Consider the following 24,263-nt stretch of genomic DNA (forward strand, 5'->3'; position numbering starts at 1 on the left):
GAGAAAATAATGTTTATAATCTCAAGTATGAAAACTTCTGGCGAAAAGGTTTATCAAATGCTAGCTGTATTTCTGCCCCTTTCACGGCTTTCTACTGAATCTCTCTCTCCTAGAGGACCCTACTTTGCTTCACAATTAAGCAGCAAAGTATTTCAAGGGCTGTTCAGATTCTAGAAACTCATAGCTGCGGATGAAATAGACAGATAAGTCAGATATCAAAGATAAGACATTAAAAGATCTGGACTGTAGGCTGGACCGTGTTACAGTCACTGGCTCTTTAGCCCTGAAACAAGGGACTTGCCTCCTACTTTTTTTTGTTATAGTGGAAATAAATGCCCACCTGAGTTTTCGTCACTTACTATTATTCTATCTTTGGTATGCATATACCATGTTCCCTTAACGATCCTCAATTATGAAACATTTAGGCAGTTTATGAACAATACTGCAGTGAACAACCTAGTGCATAATTTTTGTGTGTGTTCTTCTTTTATTATTTCCTAGAAGAGAGCCCTAGAAATGGAGTTCCTGAGTCAAAATGACACATTTTGTAGCTTTTTCTTGTTAAAAAAAAATTCAGTGATACTTGTTAAAACACAGTAAGGAAGTCTTTATTCAGGACCATCGCCTTGGGTATAGGGACCACTGCAACAGGGTCCTACAGTGAGGGAGAGAGTTTGGACTCAACTCCTAATACAGCAGGGGCGCGTGGGAATTGCTGGCTGCGGAGCAGGGTAGGGGTCAGCAGATGGAAAATTACTAACAGGAAGCTCAGGAATAAGGGATATTCTTGCTAAACCAACCTAACAAAAGTATTGATGAAGACAAACCAGGGTGATTCAAACATCACTGGGAGCATGGTGGAGGATGAGGAGCCCGATCAGATATCAAGGAAGAGGGGTTCTGGCTAAACAGACTTAGCAGGGTTCTTTTGCTAAAACTGGATTTTACAAGGAAGTGCACAGGTGGGCCGAGGAGAAGGTTCAGAAGCCTGGCTAAAGTTTGGCCAAGTGAAGAATCTGTGTCATGCTAAATTTCTACTCATAAGGGTTACAGTAGTCCTTATTCCTACCAGCCAACCGTGAGAGTGGCAGCATTCTTTAGGAGCATCTGAAGCTGGTTATAAAAAGCTCAGCTGTCTTGTTATAGAGTACAGCGACCATTTTCCTGAAACGTTACATTTCATTCATTCATTTGGCAAATACACTTGAACAATTCAGCAGCAGTAAAGCCTAACAAGTTAGGTTGCCAGGCCGAAGAAGCGGAGAGAACTTGGTTTTCCTTCTGGTTTATGTTTTGCACTTGCCATAAGACCTTGAGGACATCACCTCACTGAGTTTCATTTTTCTCAACTATACAGTTAGGGCTTCAATACTCACTTCACAGAATTCTACAAAGTATCTAACACGATGCTTGGCCAGTGCAATCATATGGATGCTGGGAATTTGTATTATCTCATCTGACTCCAAAGAGCCCTGGGAAGGAAGCAGGTAGGGACAGATCCTTCCCATTTCATGGACTCAGAAAAGAAACGGCCGTATTTCTTGGCGTCCTAAGCTTCAGTTCAAGAAGTGGTCGTCCAGCGGAACTGTGTTGTTTAGAATGGAGGTAAAATGGGCTTTTGTGGGCTGGCCTGTACCCATCCCCCTTCCACCTCCCCTCCCACCACAGTACCTGTTTCTTTTGGAAGGCAAGTTCCCAGTTCCAGTGGCAGCCAGAATTCTTTCTATGCTCTTTTAGAAGGTGAGAGATGCCTGCCTAGCCTGTTCAGTGGTCTTTAAAAAAAGACCATAAAATTCATAGTTGCTTAAACATAGTTTTCATAGATTTACATTGCATTTTAAATGCACTAAGGCTTCATCTTTGAGCTTTTCAGAAATGTGGGATTTCAGGCTCCACCTTTAGGGTTGCCTTATTTAGCAAATAACAAACAGCGTGCCAATTAAGCATGAGTACAGCGAGGAGGGTTTGGGGCATAATTATACCAAGACATCTTAATGTCTTTCTGACATTTAGATTTAACTGGGCATCTCGTGTTTTATCTGGCAACCCTATCCACCTTGGGCCTACCGAATCCAAATCCAGATTTTCACAAGATCCCCATGGAATTCGTGTGCAGATTCAAGTGTGAGAGGCATTGCACTGGGAGCCTCGCCATCAAAGCCCAGAATGAATCCTTTTTGTAACGAATCTGTCGGTAAAATAGAATGTGCAATTTATAAAGAGCCTGATTATTCCCAGATCAACTATTTGCACGCATCTGTGTGTTCACATGTTAGGTTTTCTGAATACAGGGTACCCTTGCACTGTTGTCAGCTGAAGGGAAAAATTCTTTGCTTTGGTAAGAAGCCCTAGGCCCTCTTGAGGACGTATTTTCCTCATCTGTAAAATGGGCTACATCCTTAGCATGCATGCCAGCCTGTGGTGACCAGCTGAGGTGGCCCCAAGGGGATGCATGACTAGGGCCCACACCAGGTCCCTCCTCAGCCTCCTCACAAAGGACTGAAGGACTTGGCTCTGAGGTCCCATCCCCCAGAGACTTTGGTGTGACTGTGGTGACCCTTGGCATAGGGCACCCCTCCTGACTGCCTCCTCATCTCAAAACGTTCCAGAACATGACTTTTATGGCAGGGCCTTACGAATCGCCTGGCTCTACCCGCTCACTTCATGGCTACAGATACTTGTGCCCTGAGAGAGCAAGTGAATTTCTCAAAGCCAACAGCAAGCCCTCTCATTGCTGCTCTACCAAACCGAAATGATTTCAGTTCTCATGAAACCTAAGGCCTGACTAAGGAAGATTAAGAAACCTGGTGGTGGTCATGCCCACTTAGTTTGTCTTGGCTGCGTGGTCTTGGGTAAGTCATTTCTCTCTCTAACCTATTCCCCGCCGCACTCCATAATATGGGGAATAGCACCTTCTCCTGTTCCCCTAGGTCTACTTTCTGCCTGGCTAAGGTTTTACTTTAAGATCCGGTGGTAGATCTTGGTCTGTCAATTGGTCTTAGAGTGGAGTGCTTTATGAAGTCACTGGTACGTGCGTTAGGTCAGGGACTTAATACCATGACATCATGAAAGAGGTCTGTAGACCCTTTCTCTCCTCGTTGCTAACAAAGATTTTGTGGACTGTGTTTCAGATGGACAGAAAATATGTTCTAGAGCATTCTAAGATCACCTGGGGCTTTTGTTAAAATGCAGATTCTGGTTCCACAAGTCTGGGTGGGGCCTGAGGCTCTGCATTTCTGGTGATGCTGATGTCGCTGGTCCAGGGATCACATTTTCAGTTGTAAGATTTGAAATCAATCTATTATTCATGTAGAATCAATACTTATGAGAAAAGGGGCTTAAGAGGCAAGTCCCTTGTTTCAGGGCTAAAGAGCCAGTCACAGTAACAGAGTTGAGTCTGGAGCCCAGATCTTGTAATGTCTTGTCTTCGATATCTGGCTTATCTATTTTATCTGCAGCTATGAGTTTCTAGAATCTGAACAGCCCCTGAAATACTTTGCTGCTTAATTATGGAGCAAAGTAGGGTCCTTCTTTAGGAGAGAGAGTGACTCAGTGGAAAGCCATTGGAAGGGGAGAAATACAGCTAGCATTTGATCAACCTTTTCACCAGAAGTTTTTGTATTTGTGATTATAAACATTATTCTCTTTGTATTTATGGATGCAAACTACAGCCCTGGGGAGGCCCCAGTCTGTTTTTGTATGCCTCTAAGCTAAGAATGGTTTTATAGTTTTAAAGTGCTGTTAAAAAACAACAATAACGAACAAACAAGGAAAAATATGCAACAGAGAGGGTGTGTAGCCTATGAAGCCTAAAATATTTACGGTCTGGCCTTTTACAGAAAAACTTTGCTGGCCCATGAGCTAGAGTACCCGAAGATTTGCATGTTTTTTGTTTGTTTGTTTGTTTTTCTAGTGAGCAAGAGGCCTAGCCTTACAGCTTTGAAATATAGTGAGGTTAAGACGTAGGGGAGGCAGCCTGCATTGGTGGGAACTGCCCAGACATCTTAGCTGTGTGACCCTGAGCACATTACTTCACCTCTCTGAGCTTGTGTCCTAGCTTTGCAAAATGAGGACAAAGATTGCTGCCTGGTAGAGTTATTGCGACAATGAGACATGATGCCTACAGAGTTTAACACTTGGAAGAGGCACAGAAAATGATAACTATGGTTATTAAGGGTGGCCATTCGAACCCTTATGGCATTAATGGACAGATATCATGTTACTCCCATCAGGTCTGAAGGCCCTTCCAATGAACTGGGAGCAGTCCTTTAGGAGAGAAAAATGCTCTGCTCCAGCCTCCCCCGATCCCACCTCCAGAGCGGAAAGCTCCTTTTTAGCCACGTAGACAGACAGGGTTCCGTGGTGGCTTGCACACTTTCACCAGGCGAGCTCTCTCCCCAAAGGCTGGCCTTTCCACAGCTGAGACTATTGGAAGGCATCTTCTGTTCCTATGCCCTAAGATATGATTCAGCAAACAGGCACGTAGTGAGAGCCCCGGGCTGGGATTGTGAGTGCTGGAACGCAACCCTTCTCTTTATGGCTCCATCTGGAGTGTGTGGGCGGTGGACTAGAGTCAGTGGTTTTGCCGACTTTGTTTTTAAACTGCTGCAGCCTTAAGGTCCAAAATGGAAAACAGACCAACTTGGAGTTAGCTGAGGCTAATTCTAAACCCTGCTGAGTCTGAGAGCTTGGAGGCTCCTGGGGTGTGTCTGAATCTTAGGAAGGGTGTAATGCTTTTCTTGCCCGTAGATGGCAGCATCTGCACTCTTAGCCGGCTCTACGAATGTGTGTGTGCATGTGCACGTATGTTACACACGTGTGCACGCATGCGAGTCATAGTTTCTTACTTTGGTAAATCTTGAGCTGCGGTGGTCCCAGCCCTAGGCCAGGCTCTGGGATACATGGGAGCAACTGGGGAGGCTGACTTGCAAATAGACTGTAGAGTGTGACTGGGAAGACTAGTGGGTGTGGAGGTCTGTGCGGAAACTACATGGAGGACTCAGGAACAGAGTGCCGTTGCATCTGGCTGGAGCCTGGTGGGGTATAGTGGAAGACAGGAAGCCATGAGGGCTGAGGCTGAAGGAGTTGAAGGGGACAGGTCATGAAGAATGTGGAGAGGTTTGTTAAGGATCTTGGACTTTATCTGGGGCCACAGTGGAGCCATGGTAGAGTCTGGGCAGAGGAGTGGCATGGTCTGGGCTTGCTCTGAGGAGGATGCATTGTAGGAGGGAGAGGATGCAGGAGGATCAGTTAGGAAGGTTCTGCAGTCATGCAGGCGAGAGGTGATGGGGTTATGGACCAAGATGTTGGCATTGAGGTGGAGAGAAGGGGTGACACTCTGGAGGCAGTCAGGGGTTGAACTAGCAAGACATGGTGATACATTGGAGGGGAGAGTGACAGAGCAAAGGGGTGAGGTGGTGTGTTGAGGAGGGTGAGAGCCTGGTGTCTGGACTGGTCCACTGGGTGGATGGTGGATGGTGGATGGTAGTGCTGTTTGCTGAGATGAGGTGCAGTTGGGAAGGAGCAGGTTGCACTTGGGAACAAATGCAGAACTGCAATATGCATCTGAGGATGAGAGTGCAATTTGGGGTGTGTAGAAAGAAGTGGAGCTGGATTCGAAAGGCTCATCCTCACACAGAGTTGACATAGTGCGGGAGGTCATTAGTTATTTGCCGGAACAAACAAAACCCAACTCTGCTTTGGCCCGTCCCTTGGAACCAGGAAGTTTCTGCCATAGTCTTTGAGAAAGGCCCACAGAAGTGGGCACCAGGTCCTGCAGCCCAGATAAGTGTCTGCCTCTGATGTCTCTGGTTTTGGGTACCGTGACTCCACTTCCGTGGCTGTATCCCGTGTCAGTCACAATGCACAAGTCATCAAGACTGTCTGGATCATTTACTGTCGGCCTGAGAACAGGGCTTGTTTGTGTCTTAATCCCAGGAGCCTGCATGGCCCTGCCACCTTCGGGATCTTGGACCTTCCCCTCGGCTTGGGGAAGCTGGTTTAGGCAGAGAAATTTTCCAGTGTGGGCAGGAGCCAGTTTGCTCAGCTTTCCTCTGAATGTAGCTGACTGGAATTCTTAGTGGCGAGGAAGGGTGAAGATCCAAGTTGTCCCTGAGAGGCGGGGGGACTGAGCTGCATACTCCACGATGAGCTGATGTGGGGTGGTCCTTCATCCACTCATCTAGCATATGTCCACTGGCCCTGCCATTTGCTGGGCACATGCCATGCTGAAGCTTCAGAGGTGAAGCAGACAGAATCCTTGCCTCTGAGGAGCTGACAGCCTGGAGGGAGAGAAAGTCCTGTCACCAGACATTGATAATGTAGTCTTGCTCAGCTGTAGTGCATTAGAACAGTAATAGAGTGATGCTGAGGCACAGAGCTGCGAATATGACAAATCAACAGGGTGGGTCCCCAAACCGCACATGTGCAGGATGAGAAAGATACAATTTGCAGGCAAAAGACTTAGAAATTTAGTTATTAATAATCAGGGTAATCATTAGAGTAAACATATGCCTTGTGCAAAACCCTGAACATGCTTGATCTCATTGTAGGTTCTAATATTATCCCTCTTGAACAGAGAAGGCGACTGAGACTCGGAGAAGTGATGTAGCTTGCTCAACTTACACAGTTAAGTCAGGGCCCAGTTTATATAACTCCAGAGTCCTAAAGTACAACTCTGAGGTTGACTGTAAACTGAATTCAGCCATGCAATAGGACTACCTTAAATGTGAATGGGATTTTAGGCTGAATTAATAGAAGCATGATATCTGTAATGAAGGAGGTGAGAGTCCTGCTCGCCCTGCCCTGGGTAGAGCTTGTCTGATTGTCTAATTCTGGGTCTTGTCCTGTCAGTAGGGACAGAGTTCATCTGGAGCAGATCAGGGAACAGGGTGAGCGAACCAGAAACCCTGGTCTCAGGAAGAGCTGGAGGAAAGGGGGTGCATACTTTGTAGAAGACTTGAGGGGCCCAGGATCACTATCTTCAAATCTCCAAAGAGCCATCAGGAAAGAGGGGGACAGACCTGTTCTGGCTGACCCAGAAGGAGGCAGAGCTAGTACCAGCAGGTACAAGGCATAAGAAGAGAGAGATTTTAGTGCGTCCTTAGGAAAATTCTTTTACCCAGCCAAACCCTCCAGCAGCAGGTCTTGCAGCCTTGGCAGGTAGTGAGTGCCCTGTTGCAGGATGTGTGCAAGTACTGATTGTGTGACCCCTGGTGGAGGGGAGGAAAGGAGTTGAAACATCAAATAGGGATTTGACCAGATAACCTTGAACTCCCCCTGAGGCTGACATTCTTGTGCCCTTTTTTTACAGGTGGTGCTCATAGCTCTTTGTCCAGTGCTTCGGCCTTGGTTCGGGTGCCTTCCCACAGAGCAGCGCTCTTCACCCTGCACAGCCCTGTTAGGTAGGTAGAGCAATGCAGACACCTGTCCTCCTGTTAAACCCCGCCCTGGCTGCCCAGGGAAGCCTGGAGGGGACTTCAGTGGTGGAAGCAGCCACTGTAGCCGCAGTGGATTCAGTGGGAGTCCCTGAGGTCTTCCCAATAAGGCTCAGAGTGCGTCTCTGCTCCTTTCCTGCCCTTGAGAGGGAGGTCAGGCGAGAGTGATCTTGTGGGGAGGAGGCAGGGACTGGGCTCAGTGCCCGGATGCCTGGCTCCCACCCTGGCTGTGCTGCCTGCTTGCTGTGTGACTTTAGGAGAGTGGCTTTCCCTCTCAAGGCCTTGGTGGCTCTTCTGTAGAAGAATAGAGTCCCCATAAAGAGGAGGTGCAGGAATTCTTCCCAGAGGCTTTGGAGAGGTGAGAAAAATGGGGGTCCATTTGCCAAGTCTCCAGACTTGTTGACCAGAGGAGGAGCACCCGAGGCGTGTGAGTCATGGGGAAGTCGGATGAGTCATGCCCACTGGGGCCAGCTGGCAGGGTGGGGCCCACCTGACTATCAAATTCACAGGTGACCTGCTGAAGTAGGCGGGGAGGTGGGGGGAGGAGTGCAGAGTCCTGGGCTGGAAGCCAGGAGACTGGCTCACCTCCCAGCTGCAGCCTCGGTTTTTCCATCTGTAAGACGGGTGCCTTGGTCTCCCCCACCCACCTAACAAAGCTGCTCTGTGGACCCAGTGAGCTCGTAGATGCCAAAGGGCTTTGTGACCAGTGAGACAGGAAGGATCGCTACTAGGGGGAATCGCCCAGCTTCCAACACCCAAACAAAAGTGAATTTCTAATTAGCAATTGTGCAAGAACCCAGGAAAACACCTCTCCAGCCCACACCATCCCTTTTCTGCCAAAAGGAGAAGGGGATGAATGCACACAGGACTTACACGTCTGCTGTGGCCCAGCTGGCTTCCAGATGGTGACACGAGCCGCCCACAGCCGGAGCGGTTCCTCATTCCCAAAGCTCAGGTGAAAGGGCTTTTTGATGGTCCCCAGGATGTTGTACCCCAAAAGCCAGTGATTCCCGAAAGGCCTGCTGGGCCCAGAAAGGTGACTCACCCCATCAGCTGCTACCCAAAGGTTTTGGTGACAAAGAGGTGGCCCTAGTGCTGCCCTAATTGGAGGAATTGAGGGCCGAGTCTTGGCTCTGATGCGCCTGCCTTTGAGACTGAGCCCTGACAACTCCAAAAGCCAAGTTACCTCAAAGTGATCTGTCAACAAAAAGAATGTTATGCCCTGTTGATGCTTTTGGTAACTGTGACACAGGGGCCCTGTCTTCCATAGACCCCGCAGGGCCAGGCTGGCATAGGCCCAGCTGAGCACCCATCACCTGAGAGCTTTGCTTATTCACTCCCCTTTACTCCTCTGCCCCCTGCAATGTAGCAGCCCTGTGCCGACCTCCACGGAACCTTGGTTCAATCACGGAGGCCCCAGTGACCTCCTCAATGCCCAATCTAGTGCTTTCCTCAGGATTCCATGTACCAGTCTCTAGTGCAGTTCTAGAAACTCCCTCCTTTTGCTTCTGGGAGGCTGCACTGTCTGGTTTATTTCCTCCTGTCTTTTTAGTTAGGGCCCTGTTTATCCTCCTGACTTTTTTAGTTAGGGCCCTGGTTTTTTTTCGGTTACAGCCCCTCCTCTCTTTTTAGTTAGGGCCCTGTTTTTCCTCCTGTCTTTTTTAGTTAGGGCCCTGTTTTTCTTTTTCTTTCTTTCTTTCTTTTTTTTTTTTTTTTTTTTGAGACGGAGTCTTGCTGTGGTGCCCAGGCTGGAGTGCAGTGGCATGATCTCAGCTCACTACAACCTCCTCCTCCCAGGTACAAATGATTCTCCTGCCTCAGCCTCTCAAGTAGCTATGACTACAGGCGTATGCCACCACACCTGGCTAATGTTTGTGTTTTTAGTAGAGACAGGGTTTTACCACATTGGCCAGGCTGGTCTCAAACTCCTGACCTCAAGTGATCTGCCCACCTTGGCCTCCCAAACTGCTGGGATTACAGGTGTGAGCCACGATGCCCGGCCCAGGGCCCTGTTTTTTCTGCCTCAGTGTTCCCTAGGATTCTGCCCACCTTCTTGTCTTGATATATGTATATAGGTTCATTCATTCATTCATTCATCCATTCATATCTTCATTCATTTGAGAGATATTTAGCCTCTGAGCTGGGTGTTTGAGAATCAGCAAAAAACAAGACCTTCCCATTCCTCATGGGTCTTCCGGTAGATCATTATTTACACCAAAGATTAATTCTTGCTGTGAAGGAAACGATCGGGTTATGGGAGCGTGTGGGATTGGGTGGGAGTGGTGAGGTCTTATCTGGACAGATCAGGGAAGCCTCCCCTAAAAGGTGAGACCTGAAGAGGGAGAGGGAGGTGGCTGAGTGAGCAGGGAACGGAGGAGCTCCCCAGGCGGAGAGGCAGTCTGGGTAAGGCTTTAGTGTGGGGGAGTCCTTGAAGAACTGAAAGAAGTGAGGGAGGCTGGCCAGGGAGGGGGCATGGCAAGAGGAGGACCTGGGGGCCAGGCAGCATCTAGGTTATGTGGGCTCTTGAGTTTGGATTTTATGCTAGACCTCTGGGAACCATTGGAAGTTTTAAAGCAGGAGGGTGACTTGCCCAGATTTCATTATCAGAACCCTTGAAAGAGACAGACACAAGGACCATCCTGATAAGCCGTGAGGGTGCAATTTTTGGTTCTTCCACAGCAGGGTGTCCTGATGCTGTGCCTCAGTATGGGGCTTGTCACTGGGCAGTCCTGGGAAACGTGTACTTTCCCAGAATTCTTTCGGCTCTTTGCATTTTTTAGTTTACCCGGTCAGCCCTTGCTGAGCTGCTGCACTGGAGAGGGAGGTGAATCAGACACCACCCGGCCCTTGGATATCCACTCTAATCCAAGACGGAGACAGTGGCAGTTAACGCCCACAGTGCTCTGTGATAAGTGCCAAAGGGCTCAGGGAGCCAAAGAGTGCCTTTCCTACTTGAGAGTCAAACAAGGCTGAGAAGGGGGAGTTGGGCATTCCAGGCAGGAAGGCCCCATAGGCGAAGGCTTGGCCGCTGGAGGAGCCCACTATGCCTGGGGGCTAGTGAGCAGGAGTGTGAGGGTTGAGGTGGGGAGCTGACCGGAAGACCTGGTCAGAGAGGTTTTAAATACTGGGTTTCTATCCTCTGGGTACCAGGGAATCATGGACAGGTCTTCAGCTGAGGAGTGGCTTGATCCATGGGATTTCAGAACAATCAGTCCATGGCAGGCAGAGTGGAGGGTGGATCAGAGGACGGCAGCGCTGGGAGCTGGTTGGAGAGAATGAGCACCATTGCTGAAGCCTTGTCACTCCCCCCACCGCACACACACAGCAACATCCTCAATGCCCCTTTCTGTTCCATGCCCCTGTTCTGTTATCCCCGCATTGGCCGGCCAGCCTGAGCTGTCCAGAGCCCTTTCACAGCAGCACTGGGGTGTGTTAAACCCTGGGCTCCAGAGGCAAACAGGTCTGGGCCTGAAACATCACTGTAGCCCTGACTTGCTCTGTGCCCTTGGACAAGTCCCGTACTCCTCTCAGCCTCAGTTTCCACATCTGTGAAATGGGGGTGATAATAGAGTTGGTGATGATTAAACAATGGGGAAATCAAGTCCTTAGCACATGGCTGGTGTATAACGATGGCTGTGTTAGCTTTGTGTCCTTGTCGATTGTAATAGCTCAGTCCATGTTGTAATCTGCCCCTCAGGGAGTTCTTGTCTTTGGACGTAAATCTGAATTCTCAACTAGAAACAAGATGTCCCCAGCAGCCCCAAAGAAAGCCTCTAGTGGGACACTGAGGGGACTGGACATGCTGTTACACTCTAGGATCCGGCACAGGGCTGGGCACACAGAGGCCTGGACTGGGTTTTATTTGTCCCTATATCCCCAGCACTCAGCACAAGGCTGGCATAGGTTGGCCAGCTGGCTGGGTTCTCAAAAGTACTAAACAAAAAAATGAAATTAAAAAAAATTGTTGACCTTGGACATCATCCCCCAGCACCTTCATTTTACAGCTGAGTAATCTGGGGCCCAGAGAGGAACAGTGGCTCATCCGAGGCCACTCAGCCCCTCCGTGGCAGGCCCTGGACCTGTTCCTTTCTCCCTGCTCACATGTTTATTACAATTCTAATTTTTGAAATCCTGGTAAGTTAAAAATGGCATCGTGTCCCACCTCCCTAGTTTACATTTGGGGAAACTGAGGCCCAGAGAGTGGTAGTGGCTCCCTCAGGTCCTCAGAGAAGGAGAAGCAGGAAAAGGGCCTCCTCTCCACAAAGCATACCCCCACTAATCAGCAGTAAGCAGGCAGGTTCTTCCCCCAAAACCGACTACTTCGTGCTTAAGGAAGCAAAGCAGAGTGTGAACAATAGTTTCCTGAGGAAGTGTTGGGTTTTAATTGTGTTGAGGAGAAGAACCATTTCCGGAACTGTGCGTGCCCGTGATGCCTGTGGAGTTGGCTTGGCACAGCTATTTCCAGACTAATCCTGAGTCCTATTTATAGGCTGAGATGATTAGGTTGGCCTGTGTCAGGAGAGGCCCACATAGCTCCCCCCAGCCTAGTGATGGCCGAGGAAGAAGCCCTCGGGGGCAGTTCTGACCCGTGGGTGAGTAGCACGGGATCTGGGATGGTCCCCGAAGCCAGCTCAGAGGAGGGATGCCAGGGAGACCCAAGGGGAAGTCCCACTCCTGACTGTTAGTTCAACCACCAGCCAGGCCCTCTGCAGAGATGAAACCAGTTCCGATCCTATTCTCTCCCTGCTTAAAAATCCTCAGTGCCTCGGATCAGGCCAGGACTCCATAGCAGTCAGACCCCTTCTCCCCCAGGTATCCACTGTCTCAACCCCAGCCATGCCTCTTCAAACTGTTTATGCTTCCCTGTGCGGGCCATAGCCCTGAGCCTTTGCTTCTGTTGTTCCTACCTCCCCAAAGAGGAAACTCCATTTGTCCTCCAAGGCTCTGCTCCAATGCCCCTCCTCCGTGGCTCCCTCGGGCGTGGGTGCTCCCTCCTTTGTGCTCCCAGGGCCCACAGCTACTTGAATGACTATTGGTGTTCCTGTTTGTGTGCCCACTGGGTCAGGAAGTCCCAAGGCAGGGCCTGACACAGAGAAAGAAAGGAGACAGTTTGTGATTGAACAGCCACTGTGGCCATCATTCTCCTTACCTGTCTGATGAGAGCTGATCTTCATGCCACTGTGTGCAGTAGGTATTTTTTAAAGGTGTGTAGAAGTGAGAGTCAGACTTCGGACTTCAGAGTCAGACAGCCCTGGGTTCCTAATGGTGTAACCCTGGGCTGAACCTCTCTGAGCCTTTGTTCCTCCATCTATAAAAGGAATCAATGCCAGCTATGGGTTTTGGGGAGGATTCAACAAGACAATGCTTATAAAGTACTCATCATGTGGCCTCATCACAATGGGCATCTAATAGCATAGGAGGTGTTATTTGCAGGTGGGGACGTGCATTGTGGGGACATCCCTATCTAGGGCCCCACACAAGGGAGTGGCTGAGACTCCAAGTCTCCAAGTCTTGGAGCCTCCGACTCCACCCTGTGTTCTCCCTCCCCTCCCTCTCTTGGCCCCCCTGGGCCTATTCTGTTCCCCAGATCAGGGAAAGCTTTGTTTGGCGATTGTTTTTCCTAAGAAGTTTCCTCTGTGGGGCCTCTGGGTGACTCAGAGCCCTGAGTCACTGGGAGGCTGAGGACGGGGGAGGAGTGGGAGGGAGGCGGAGGGAATGGAGAGAGGAGAAGAGGAAAGGGCTCTAATTCTAGCCCTGGCTCTCCCACCGTTTGATCAACTAGGTCTGACCAGGCCCGTCTCCTGGCTAACCTCAGTTTCCCCAAATGTGAAAGGAAGATGTGGGCCCAGTCCTGGCTGAGCCTCAGAATCACAGGTTCCCAGGCCCCACCCTAGACCTACAGACTCAGAGGCTGGGGGTGGGGCCTGTGAATCTATTGTTTCCTGAGCTCCCTGGGTTGATCCTGCTGCACACCTGGTCCACAGAGGTGTTAGGGAACCGCTGGGCTCAAACCTGCTCCCAGCTGGGCCTCAGAGCAGCTTGGCCTCTGGTTGAACTTCACTGACCCGCAGGGAGCGCCCTTCTCTTGCAGAATGCTTTCGCAGAATAGTGCACTGGAAGCGCTTGGGCTTTTTTTTTTTTTTCCTAAAGAAAAAACAGCTTTATTGAAATATAATTTACATGATTTATTGGAGTAAATTTACATATAATTTACATACACATAATTCACTCAATTCAACAATGTTTAGTAAATTTATAGAGTTATGCAGCCATCATCACAATTCAGTTGAGAAGATTTTCATCATCCCCAAAAGGATCCCTCATGCTTACGTCCGTCTCTACGCACACCCCATAGCTGACCACGTATCTGCTTTCTGTCTCTTTGTTGTTTTATTGTTCTCGTTTCGTCGCCTAGGCTGGATTGCTAGGCTGGAGTGCAGTGGCGTGATCTCTGCTCACTGCAGCCTCAACTTCCTGGGCTCAAGTGATCCTCCCACCTCAGCCTCCTGAGTAGCTGGGACCACAGGCACACGCCATCACACCTGGCTAATTTTTGTATTTTTTGTAGATGGGGACTTGTGGTGATGCCCAGGCTGATCTTGAACTCCTGAACTCAATGGATTCCCCCCGCCTCAGCCTCCCAAAGTGCTGGTATGTTAGATGTGAGCCACCTCGCCTGGCCTGCTTTCTGTCTCTCCGAAGATCCAGACCTGTGTTCATTCCAGCTGGCCCTGTGGCCTCATGCAAATTATTGCCCTTCGATTACTCCTCTGCATGAGAGGGAATAATCCTACCCTCCCTGTAGGGGGTTGTTGAATTTCACTAATGTGCACAGTGTCTGACGCACCCGAGGAGCTGGGTACGTGGGAGGCTGGTACGCAGGGCACAGGACATAACAGATGCCCAGGCACGGTTGGCACAGGCCTAGCAAACATTTTAAAGCACTCACTGTGTGCCAGCTTCTAGACTAAGCATCTTACATGCATTACCTACTTTAATCCTCAGTGAATGTGAGTATCAGTTCCATTTTATAACTGAAGAAACAGGCACTGAGACGGGAAGTCACTTTTGCAGGCTCACATAGATGATAGTTGATAGGGCTGGGAGTCCATCCCAGAGCCTGTCCTCCCTAAATATCATCCTGTCCCCTTCCTGATGTGAATCATCAAGCAAGGGACAACACAATTCATAGATCCAGGACAAGGTTAATGGCACATACTTCTAAGGGGTAGGACCTTGTGTGATGGACTCACAGGCATCTCAGAGAGGGGATCTGGGAGATGGAATGAACACAGGTCTGGATCTTCAGAGAGACAGAATGCAGGCCAGGCGAGGTGGCTCAGCCTATAATCCCAGCACTTTGGGAGACTGAGGCGGGGGGAATCCATTGAGTGCATGGTACAGTCTGTCACAAAACAGACATGACATGGTGCATGAAGCATGACCCAGGGTGTAAGAGGCATGAGATGCCACTACAAGGGAGACACACGGGACAAAGCAAGAGGAACGCAGGGCCTGGTAGGTGGCACAGTTACAGGGTATGTGACACTGGGCATGACAAACTCTATGATGCAGAGACATGGTACTCAGGATTTGAGACTTGAGCTATGGCAACTGGGCAGGCTCTCAGCCACTGTGGGACCCTTTGTCACTGGGGATCCTGCATTATGTTGGTGCCTGGGGCCCCAGCAAGCAATGGCAGGAACCAACTTTCTCCTCCTCACAAAGGCCTGTCTGGTTTTCTTTTTCCTCCCTCCTCCTCCCTGTCTCTTTGGATGCCAAAAAGTGGGAGTGCCCCAGAGCAGTGGTGGCCAGAGTAACCCCTGCCATCCCACCAGCTCAGACAGGGATCAAGGCTTGGGGCCAAGCCCCCGGCTCAGGAAGGGGTTGCCAGGCCCCCAGATTCCCTCTCTGAGATAGCTGTGAGCACCGGCGTTGGCTGGGGCGAAGGCTGGGGCGAAGGCTGGGTAATTTTCCTCTAAGCTGTCTTCCCTCTGCTCCCCTCCCTGCCTGCTGGTGCTGGCTGTGAGCACGTCTGCATTCCAGAGCTTAGGAGAGAGAGTGAGAACCTGCTGCTGTTAAAGTTGAAGAAGTAGATTGCTAACAGCTGCCGTAGGAGGGGGTGGATGTGCTAGACAGGAGGCCGTGGATTGCAGGCTAACGTTTCTTGAGCCTCTTGGCACCTGGCACTCACTACCTCATCTTGTCTCATTTACACAAAGCCCCAGTAGCCCGATGAGGAGACAGACCCAGAGAGGCAAAGAACTTACCCAAGGTCACACAGGGAGGCAGAGCCAAGGCTAGACCTTGGTCTCCCGGAGCAGGCAGATGAGGGTGTATAGAGGCGATGGCACAGGGGATGTTGTTGGGGGGTTAGTGGGCAATGAGACTGCAAGGGCTTGTGGGCCCCAGATCATAGAGGACCGAACTCAGGAGTCCTGACTTCTTTCTGTCTGCACTGAGGTCCATGGAAGGGATGATGCAATCTGTATGGGTGATGGGCCCAGTGCAGGGAGGGTTTAAGGGAGTGAGGGAGCTGATGTCATGATCCCAGGGAAAAGATGGGGACACCAAACCAGGACAGTGGCTGGAGTGTGGGGGTGAGAAGTGGGTGTAAAGTGGGGAGGAGGTGAGCTTGGTCTCTGCTCTGGTCTTGGTGGGATGACTGTGGTTGGGTCCTGCCTCCAAGGGTATCCCAGAGGGTTCCAGAAGCTCCCACATGGACAGGGACTTGGAGGACAGTGCTGGTGACTGGGCAGGTGCCTGGACGGAGGTGAGGCCTAAAGCACACCCGGGCACAGAAGGCAGCACCCACATGGGAGCCCAACTTCATGCCAGGGACTGTATTCTAGGTGCTGGATCTTGTTTAAATCTTCCAGCTGGCTATGATTATCCTGTAAGCTGGGGAAGGAAGAAAAGCATTCCAGTACTGTACCTCTGTTTGGGTTAAAGGAGGGGAAAGTACTTTAAATAAAACCTATTAGAGTTAAAAGGATGAGTAGCCATAAAAATATCTTTGTATCTCTGATGGTTCTATTGTAGTCAAAAGTTTTAGATAAATTGTGAAGAATCTCTAATCATGCTATTTGGAGTTTCTCTTTTTAAAAAAATACAAGTTATTGTATATACTTAAGGTATATAACATGATGTTATGGAATACATATACACAGTAAAAAGGTTACTATAGTGAAGCAAATGAACATACCCATCTCTGTTGGCATAGAAGTAATTGTGATTTTTGCCATTACTTTCAATGACAAAAACCACAATTATTTTTGCACTGACCTAATAAAATCTGCTCATTTAGCATGAATCCCAAAATACAGTACAACTTATTCCCTATAGTCCTTGTGTTGCACGTTAGTGCTCTTTTTTATTTTGAAATTTTTATCTTTGTTATTTTTAATATAGAGAGAGACAGGGTCTCACTATGTTGCCCAGGTTGGTCTTGAACTCTGGGGCTCAAGCGATGGTCCCTCCTCAGCCTCCCAAAGTGCTGGGACTACAGGCATGAGCTCTCCAGACTTGTTCATTCCACATATCTGCTACCTTGTGCCCTCTGTATCCTCATTCGTGGATTCAACCAACCACAGATCAGAAATATTAAAAAAAATAAAAGTAAAAAATAACAAACAACAGTAAAAATAATACAAACTTTAAAAACAGTACAGTGTAACAACTATTGACATAGTTTATTGTTACATAGAAATTTACATTTATATTTTTATGTAACAACTACAGTATAACAACTATGTAAATAGCAATTACATTGTATTAGGTTTTATAAGTAATCTAGAGAGATTAAAGTATAATACATGGGAGGATATATGTAGGTTGTGTGCAAATACTGTATATAAAATATACCAATATATAAAATCCTATGCCATTTTATATATACAGCATCTGCAGATTTTGGTATCTGAGGGAGGTCCTGGAACCAACTGATCCCCCGTGGATACGGAGGAACAGCTATTCTCTGATATATCTCCCCACTGGAGTTTTTTTGTTTTTTTTTTTTTGAGATGGAGTCTTGCTCTGTCGCCCAGGCTGGAGTGCAGTGGCACAATCATAACTTACTGTAGCCTCGACCTCCCAGGTTCAAGTGATCCTCCCACCTCAGCCTCCCCAGTAGCTAGGACTGCTGGTGTATGCCATCATGCCTGGCTAATTTTTAAATTTTTTGTAGAGACAGGGTCTCGCTCTGTTTCCCAGGCTGTTCTCAAACTACTGGGTATAAGCCATCCTCCTGCCTTGGCCTCCCAAAGTTCTGGGATTACAGGCATGAGCCACCATGCTCAGCCAAGAGCCCTTGTTCTCTTGGGTGGGGCAGAACAGGCGAAGACAGAGAGGAGGGGAGGGGGTGTCATAAGGAGTCTCATGGAGGGGATTGGGTAACAAGGCTGGCTCAATAGTTGTTGGCTTGAGGCCCTCTCCTGAGATGCATCGCCATCCCTGGTACCAGCCTTGTTTGGAACCTTCCCTGTCTCCCTTGCTTTGGATGCAAAGACACAGAGGTAGAGGGGTGGGTATGAGGTAGGTGTAGGGCAGGTATAGGGGCCAGTAAGCTATATGTGTGTATAGGGTCTGGACACATGCTGGGGGTCGTCTTTGGACTAGTTATGCTTACTGAATACCTGCTGTGTGCCAAGCACAGTGCCAGGGGCTCCTTCAGTCCTACTAGACACCCCACCAGGTTGGAATCTTCACCCTATTTTACAGAGGAGGAAATTGCAATGCCACGGAAGGTGCCACTGGCACAAGTTCCCTGGTGGTAGGGATTTGGGCTCTGTCCAGATTCGTCCCTGTATGTTGCCTCAGATTCCTTAGGTTGGAAGGTCACTCATCCTCACCCTGTTGATCATTTTTGGTATCTCCGGCCCACAGAGACTCTGCAGGCACTCCTGGAGCCCGCTGTCTTTTCCCTCTTCGCTGCACCTGCCCCCTTTTGTCTTTCTCAGGGAGTTCTCCCTGCAGGTTGCCTTTGCAGGGCATGGTCCTCGGATCCCTCACATTTATGGTCTCATTTAATCCTTTCAACTAGCCTTCAAGAAAGGCCCTTTGACCCCGATTTTCCACATCCAGACAATGGGCTCACACATCTTGCCAGAGCCCAGCAAGGAGGAAATCTTGAAAGTAGTTAATATGGGAGGCTTGAGGAGAGAGAAGGGCTTTGTTTGGAGCCAGCAGGAGGAGGGATGTGGTGCCATCATCTGGTGTCCTGCATCATTCATTGTCCCCATCAGGAAGGTGGTTGGCCTGGGGAAGCTTCCAGCATTCCTGGTAGATCCCAGTGAAGGATGAATCTGATCCCTAGGCAGGCAGGCGGGTACCCTGGCCAGATGCACAAACTTGTTTGCTTTTCGCCGTGTGTCTTTTAGCATCCTTGAGTCCCAGGGCCTGAAGGGTTCTTAGACATGGGCGGATTTTCTTGCCACCTGCGTCCTCTCAACCATATCACCACTGGGCAGCTCATTATCTGGAAAAGGGGAAGGAAACCAGCATTTGTCTTTCCATTTTTTGTTTGTTTGTTTGTTTTTAAACTGTGTTGATATACACACAACATAAAGTTTGCCATTTAATAGGCCGGGTGTGGTTGTTCACACCTGTAATCCTAGCACTTTGGGAGTCCAAGGCAGGCAGATCACTTGAGGTTAGGAATTCGAGACCAGCCTGGCCAACATGGTAAAACCTTGCCTCTACTAAAAATACAAAAATTAGCTGGAAATCACTTGAACCTGGGAGGTAGAGGTTGCATGACCCGAGATCACGAACCTGCACTCCAGCCTGGGCGACAGAGTGAGACCCCATCTTTAAAAAAAAAAAAAAAAAAAAAGAAGAGGTAAGGCATTTTTAACCCTATCTTACACATAAGGAAACTGAGGCGCAGAGAGATAGACGCTTATCCAAGTCTCTCCTTTAACAATAAAAGCAGCCTCCTTTATATGTGCTTACTCTGTACCAAGCGCTGTGCTAAGCCCCAAATGTTCTTTACCTTATTAAATTCACACAACTACCCTCAGAAAAAGGTATTATAATCCCTGTTTTATAGATGAGGAAACTGAGGCTCAGAGAGCCAGAGCGACTTGCTCAAAGCCACACTGCTAATAAGTGACAGACCGGGGACTTAAACGCAGGCATTTCTGGTGGGAGCTCTTTCCACAGTCACACACAGAAGGTTGCTCTCTGTTTTTCTCCCTCTTGGAAAGTCCTTCCCCTGCAGAGCAGGAAGCTGCCTCCTGTGGCTTCTCCTGCTCATTCTGACTCCAGCTGGGCATTGTAGACCCTGCCTTCCCCTGCAGCTCTGCAGAGCCTATGTCTCTCCAAAGTCTTCTACTGGTTCCATGGTCCCAGCATCTGCAGCCAGGCCTCCCTGTCTTGCTGCAGATTTGCATTTGTGCCTGGACTCCCCAGGGGTGGGTGGTGGGGTGCTGAAGGGGCTAGGACATAGTTATTTGCAGCCCTGGCTACTAAGCCACCACGCCTCTCAGGGCCATTTCCTCCCCGAGAGCAGGGGAGACGACTGCTGAAGTGGGTCCTAGCAAGAACGGCCCAGAGCTCAAACCCATGGCCAAATCTGGCTACTTCCGGGGCATGGGGTCTTTGTCCAGCCCGGTCCCAGCACTAGGTGGGGTTGGCTCCGGAAGCTGGGAAAGGGCCATGGCTCTGGTCCCTGAGACAGTTGGTCTCCTGGAGTTGGCTTCAGCCAAGCCCCGCTGGCCACCTCCCCAGCAGCTGTCCACTCCCAGGATGGATTTGGCCAAAGCAGAAGCCCAGCCAGCCCCGACGGGGAGCACCGCTGTGTCATGGAGACCCGGGCCTCAGTTCTGGCCTGGTTTTTGAGAGAGCTGAGTTCTAGATCTACTCTGCCAGGCACTTGTTTGGCTTTGTGACCCTGAAAAGTCACCCTCTTGTTCTTGGTGTGATCATCTACAAAAGAGAAGACAGACTAATGACCGCTGACTGCTGCTAATAAGTCCTGCTCTGAACAACATACTCCAGCAGTCTCACTCCTGTTCCCCCAAAAGTCCTGCAACTGGGCATCACTGTCCCTGTTTACAGACGAGTGACCTGAGGCTCAGAGAGGGAAGGTAACTTGCTCCACCTTACACAGCCCAGACCTGAACTCTAGCGTCTTACTGTGAAATCTGTAACCTTTCTCCCGCACCATCACATACTGAAGGCAGGCCTCTGTACAGAAGCCAGGCTGCTCAGAAAGAAGAGTGCTTACTTTTGGGGAGCTCCTGTGCGTCACATCCTGGGCTTCCTCACTGCTCCGTGCTCTAGGTACCATTCTCCCCCTTTTATAGATGAGGAAACTGAGGTCTTGATTGCAGGAGCTGAGTCCAGATTCGAAAACCTGTCCACAGAGCTTGCCAGAACTTGTCCAGGCCCTGTCCAGTTTCACTGGGTTTCATAACTGGCTTCTCTTGTTTACTGACCATTGTCCCAGTTAGCAAAATCCCTGGCCAGAAGGGCGGGTGCTCCCGGGAGGACCAAGAGAACAGCAGTGAGCCAAAAAGCAAATAGACTCCAAGAGAGGGCTTTCCATGAGTGCCTGGCTGCCTGGAAAATCAAGAACAACAGTGTTTGGAGTAAAGAGAAAAGAACAGGGTGGTGTCTTCCAGGCCCAGCCAAGGCCTTTTTGTACACTGTGGAAGAGGGTGGGGAGGCCACCTCCTCTGGTCTCTGGTAGCTGTCCTGGGAGTCCCACAAGGTTACAGAGGGAAGGAGGGCCCAGAGCTGGTTGTGTTGTGGAGGTCCTGGGTCAACTACAGGGGAGAGACCCCAGGGGGACATGGGCAGTATAGTCCCCATCCTGTGGCAGACACAGATAATCTGCCTACTGTGTGCCTGGAGGTGGACCCGGGAACAGCTGAGATCAGAGGTCAAGGAGATCTCCGAGGTGCGGAGAAGCGCAGAGACCAGGACGTGCTCAGGTACTGAGGTGGTAGCAGAAGGACTGCCTCCAAATCAAAGGAACCATGCCAGACCTGAGTGCCATGTGGCCCAGAGTGCAGGTGCCACAACCAGTCCCGCACTAAGTGGCCACAGCCTGGGGATCTTCCAGGCCTTTGGCCTGGGCACTCACATCAGGTGTGTGAATGGCTAGAGGGCTTTCCCGGTATCATCTCCTGCCCTGGCCTGGGAAGTGTCGTGGGGACGGCTGCCCCGGAGACTCCTGGCTGCCAGGTTTGACTCGGGCTTGATTGATGTAGCCTGTCACCTGGAGAGGGCGCTGCTGCTCCCTGCCCGGGCCAGGTGGTGCTAGGAGCTCCTGCTTGATCTCCGCACACAGAGCCTGGGCTCTGAAACCAGTCAGACTTGTGTTTGAATCTCGGCAACACTTCTTTCTAGTTGAGTGACTTGAACCTCCCTGAGTCTCAGTTTCCCAGGCTGGGCCCAGAGGTGAGGTGGCATGCTGCTGTCAGTGACTGCAGTGCCTCCTTCCTCAAGTCAGGGGCCGTGGACTGTCTGATCCAGAAGGGCCTGTAGAGGTGACCTGGTCCAATGTGCCCATTTTACAGATGGGAACCCTGAAGCTCAGAGACTTGTAGGTCCTGGATTTGGTTGTACAACCAGTATCTGGGAGTGCTGGGACTAGGAAAGAGGCTTAGAGTCAGAGCATCAGGCCCTACCCTGTATTTTGCATACGAAGACACTGAAGCCCAGAAAGGTACAGTGACTTGCCCAAAGTCACCCAGGAAGTCAGTGGCAGAGCCAGCCCTAGCACTGGGGCCTCTTCCTTTCCACCTAGGGGCCCTTCTTTTGTACCCGAATTCCCCCATTCCCTTGAACTCATACATCTTCTTCCAGGCTGGAAGCAGAGTAAGACAATGTTGCTCCCATCATGGTCTCCACTCATCAGTGCCCTGTAGCAAGGGCTCCAGGGTCTGTAGTGAGGGCTCCCAGAGGGCAAGGGTGGGGTCTGTTCACCAGCTCTCCCGTGCCAAGGGCTTGGGCTCCAGTGCTATATAGTGGGCAAAGCTGCAGGCCCTTCATGATCATTAACGTGGTCCTTGGGCTGATGGTCAGTGGCCTCTGGGGCCAAGGTCAAGCCACAGCAGCCCCTCTATTAATCACCAACTATGCAGGTCAGAGTCACACTGCTCCGGAAGGGGCCACTCAGCTGGGCAGTTGCTGGCCCAGGTTCAGTCTGGGGGCTGGGCGGCTAAGAAAATTTCTTCCTACTTGTTTGAATTTTCCAAACTGTCTAATGAGCAGGCATCACTGTAAGCATGTTTTAAAAGGGATTGTTTCTTATAAAACAAAGGGATTTGTGTTCTATAAAAGAATAAAACTATATTGGATATATACTTGTAAAGTTTCAAACACTATAGCAATGCTTTTTACAATTTTTTCAGCTAGTATATTGAGGTATAATTTACATATCATAATGATTCACTCACTAAGTATACATGTAGTTCTATGAATTTTAGTAGATTTAATTGGTTGTATAATCTTCACCGTAATCCAGTGTTAGAATATTTTTATCACCCTGAAAAGTTCCCTCATGCCAACTGCAGTGATCTAGGTACTTCCTCCAGCCTCAGGCAGCCACGGCAATGTTCGAGGATGAAGTTCTCCTCCTTCCCTTTCCAGCAAATGGCCTTAACAGTTTGGTGCTTACTCTCTGATTTTTTAAGGGTGTATGCAAAAACAGGCACCATTGTAAAAAGGAGAAGAGGAGCTATACTATAGCCATTATTGTGCAATTGCTTTCTGCATTTGGAGATCTCCCTGTGTTTACTGAGTGCCTACTATGTGCCAGGCACAATCAGATGTAGCTCATTCTTTTTTCACAGCTGCATAGTGTCCATTGTGTGGTGGCTCCCTCATTTATTTAACCAGGACATTTGGGTCCCTTCCAGTTTTCTTCAAACAATGCTTCAGTGAACATCCTTGCACATATATTTTTGTGTTTGTTGGTAAGTAATTCTGTAGAAAGTGAAACTGTTGTTGCATTGTGTGTTTTCAGTTTGGACAAATTGCTATCTAGAGAGGTGAAACTGGTTTATGCTTCCATTAAGAGCCTATGGGAGCTGTGGATTTTTTTTTTTATAATATCATCCTCCAAATGGCTAGGGGGAAGGGAGAGCTCTCTGAATTTAGGCCAGAGCTGGCCCACTGCAGGCTGGGCAGGCCCAGGCCTGGACTTGGAGCTCTGAGAACTCAGGTATCCTTCTGGGGCCCCCCACAGACACCAAGACAAGTTCAGACTCTTCAGTGTGGCACACAGGCCTTGGTGACCCCTGCTGCCCTCTGCAGCCTCCTCTCCTCTTGCTCCCTGTGTTTCCTGCTGGACCCCGGGTAATTCACTGGATATGGTTATGTTTGCCTGCCCTTTGCCTATGTGTCCCCTCCCCCTGGAATGTCTTTTCTTCTTAATCTCCATCCTCCCTGTCATTCAAGGCCTGGGTCACAAGTCCCTTTCTCCACAAAGCCTTCTTATAATCTCTGCAGCCTGAACTGTCTCCTCTGTGTTCCTTTAGCCTTTTATCTGAACCACATCCCCCCTTAGGTGGGAGCAAGTTGTGAGTGGGAGAGGGCAAACTTCAGCCTGATTAGATAGAGGCTGGACTTCCGGAGGAGCTGGGAAGGGGGACCATAGTTTCTGGGGAGGGGGTGGAGAACTCACATTTACCTAGCTGCTGGCCGGGCTATTTTCATACCCTCAGACTGATTTAATCCTCAACTACTGTACTCATTTAGTAGATGAGAAGAATGAGACATTGAAAACATGCACAGTGGAGGTGGGAATGAAAGCCAGCTCTCCAACTCTCCAGTCCTCTTTCCTGTCACTGCATCAGGCTGCAGGGTGAAAGGGAG

General features: G+C 49.5%; 2 protein-coding genes across 6 annotated transcripts in view; one reads left to right on the forward strand and one right to left on the reverse strand.

The window, feature by feature from the left end:
- Positions 1-24,263, forward strand: part of GSN (gelsolin) — a 64,848-nt gene that overhangs the window by 6,367 nt on the left and 34,218 nt on the right. For 3 of the 5 annotated variants that reach the window (XM_009188152.3, XM_009188150.2, XM_009188151.2), the window contains exon 2: positions 7,313-7,403. The exons of 1 other annotated variant lie outside the window; for it this stretch is intronic. Coding sequence is in view for 1 of the 4 variants with exons in the window: in XM_003911288.3 (XP_003911337.1) it covers positions 11,987-12,028 (42 nt within the window). In the remaining 3 variants the exon portion in view is untranslated. Of the gene's footprint in view, positions 1-7,312; positions 7,404-11,928; positions 12,029-24,263 lie in introns of those variants that run through there. One more of the 5 variants, XM_003911288.3, reaches the window with a different exon arrangement.
- LOC103878113 (putative uncharacterized protein GSN-AS1) lies at positions 7,400-7,892 on the reverse strand. Its single transcript, XM_017949589.1, is given in 2 exon segments — positions 7,400-7,879; positions 7,881-7,892. Coding segments are annotated over 2 exon segments (492 nt in total).

Source organism: Papio anubis, chromosome 13 (genome assembly GCF_008728515.1).
Source record: "Papio anubis isolate 15944 chromosome 13, Panubis1.0, whole genome shotgun sequence".
NCBI lineage: Eukaryota > Metazoa > Chordata > Mammalia > Primates > Cercopithecidae > Papio > Papio anubis.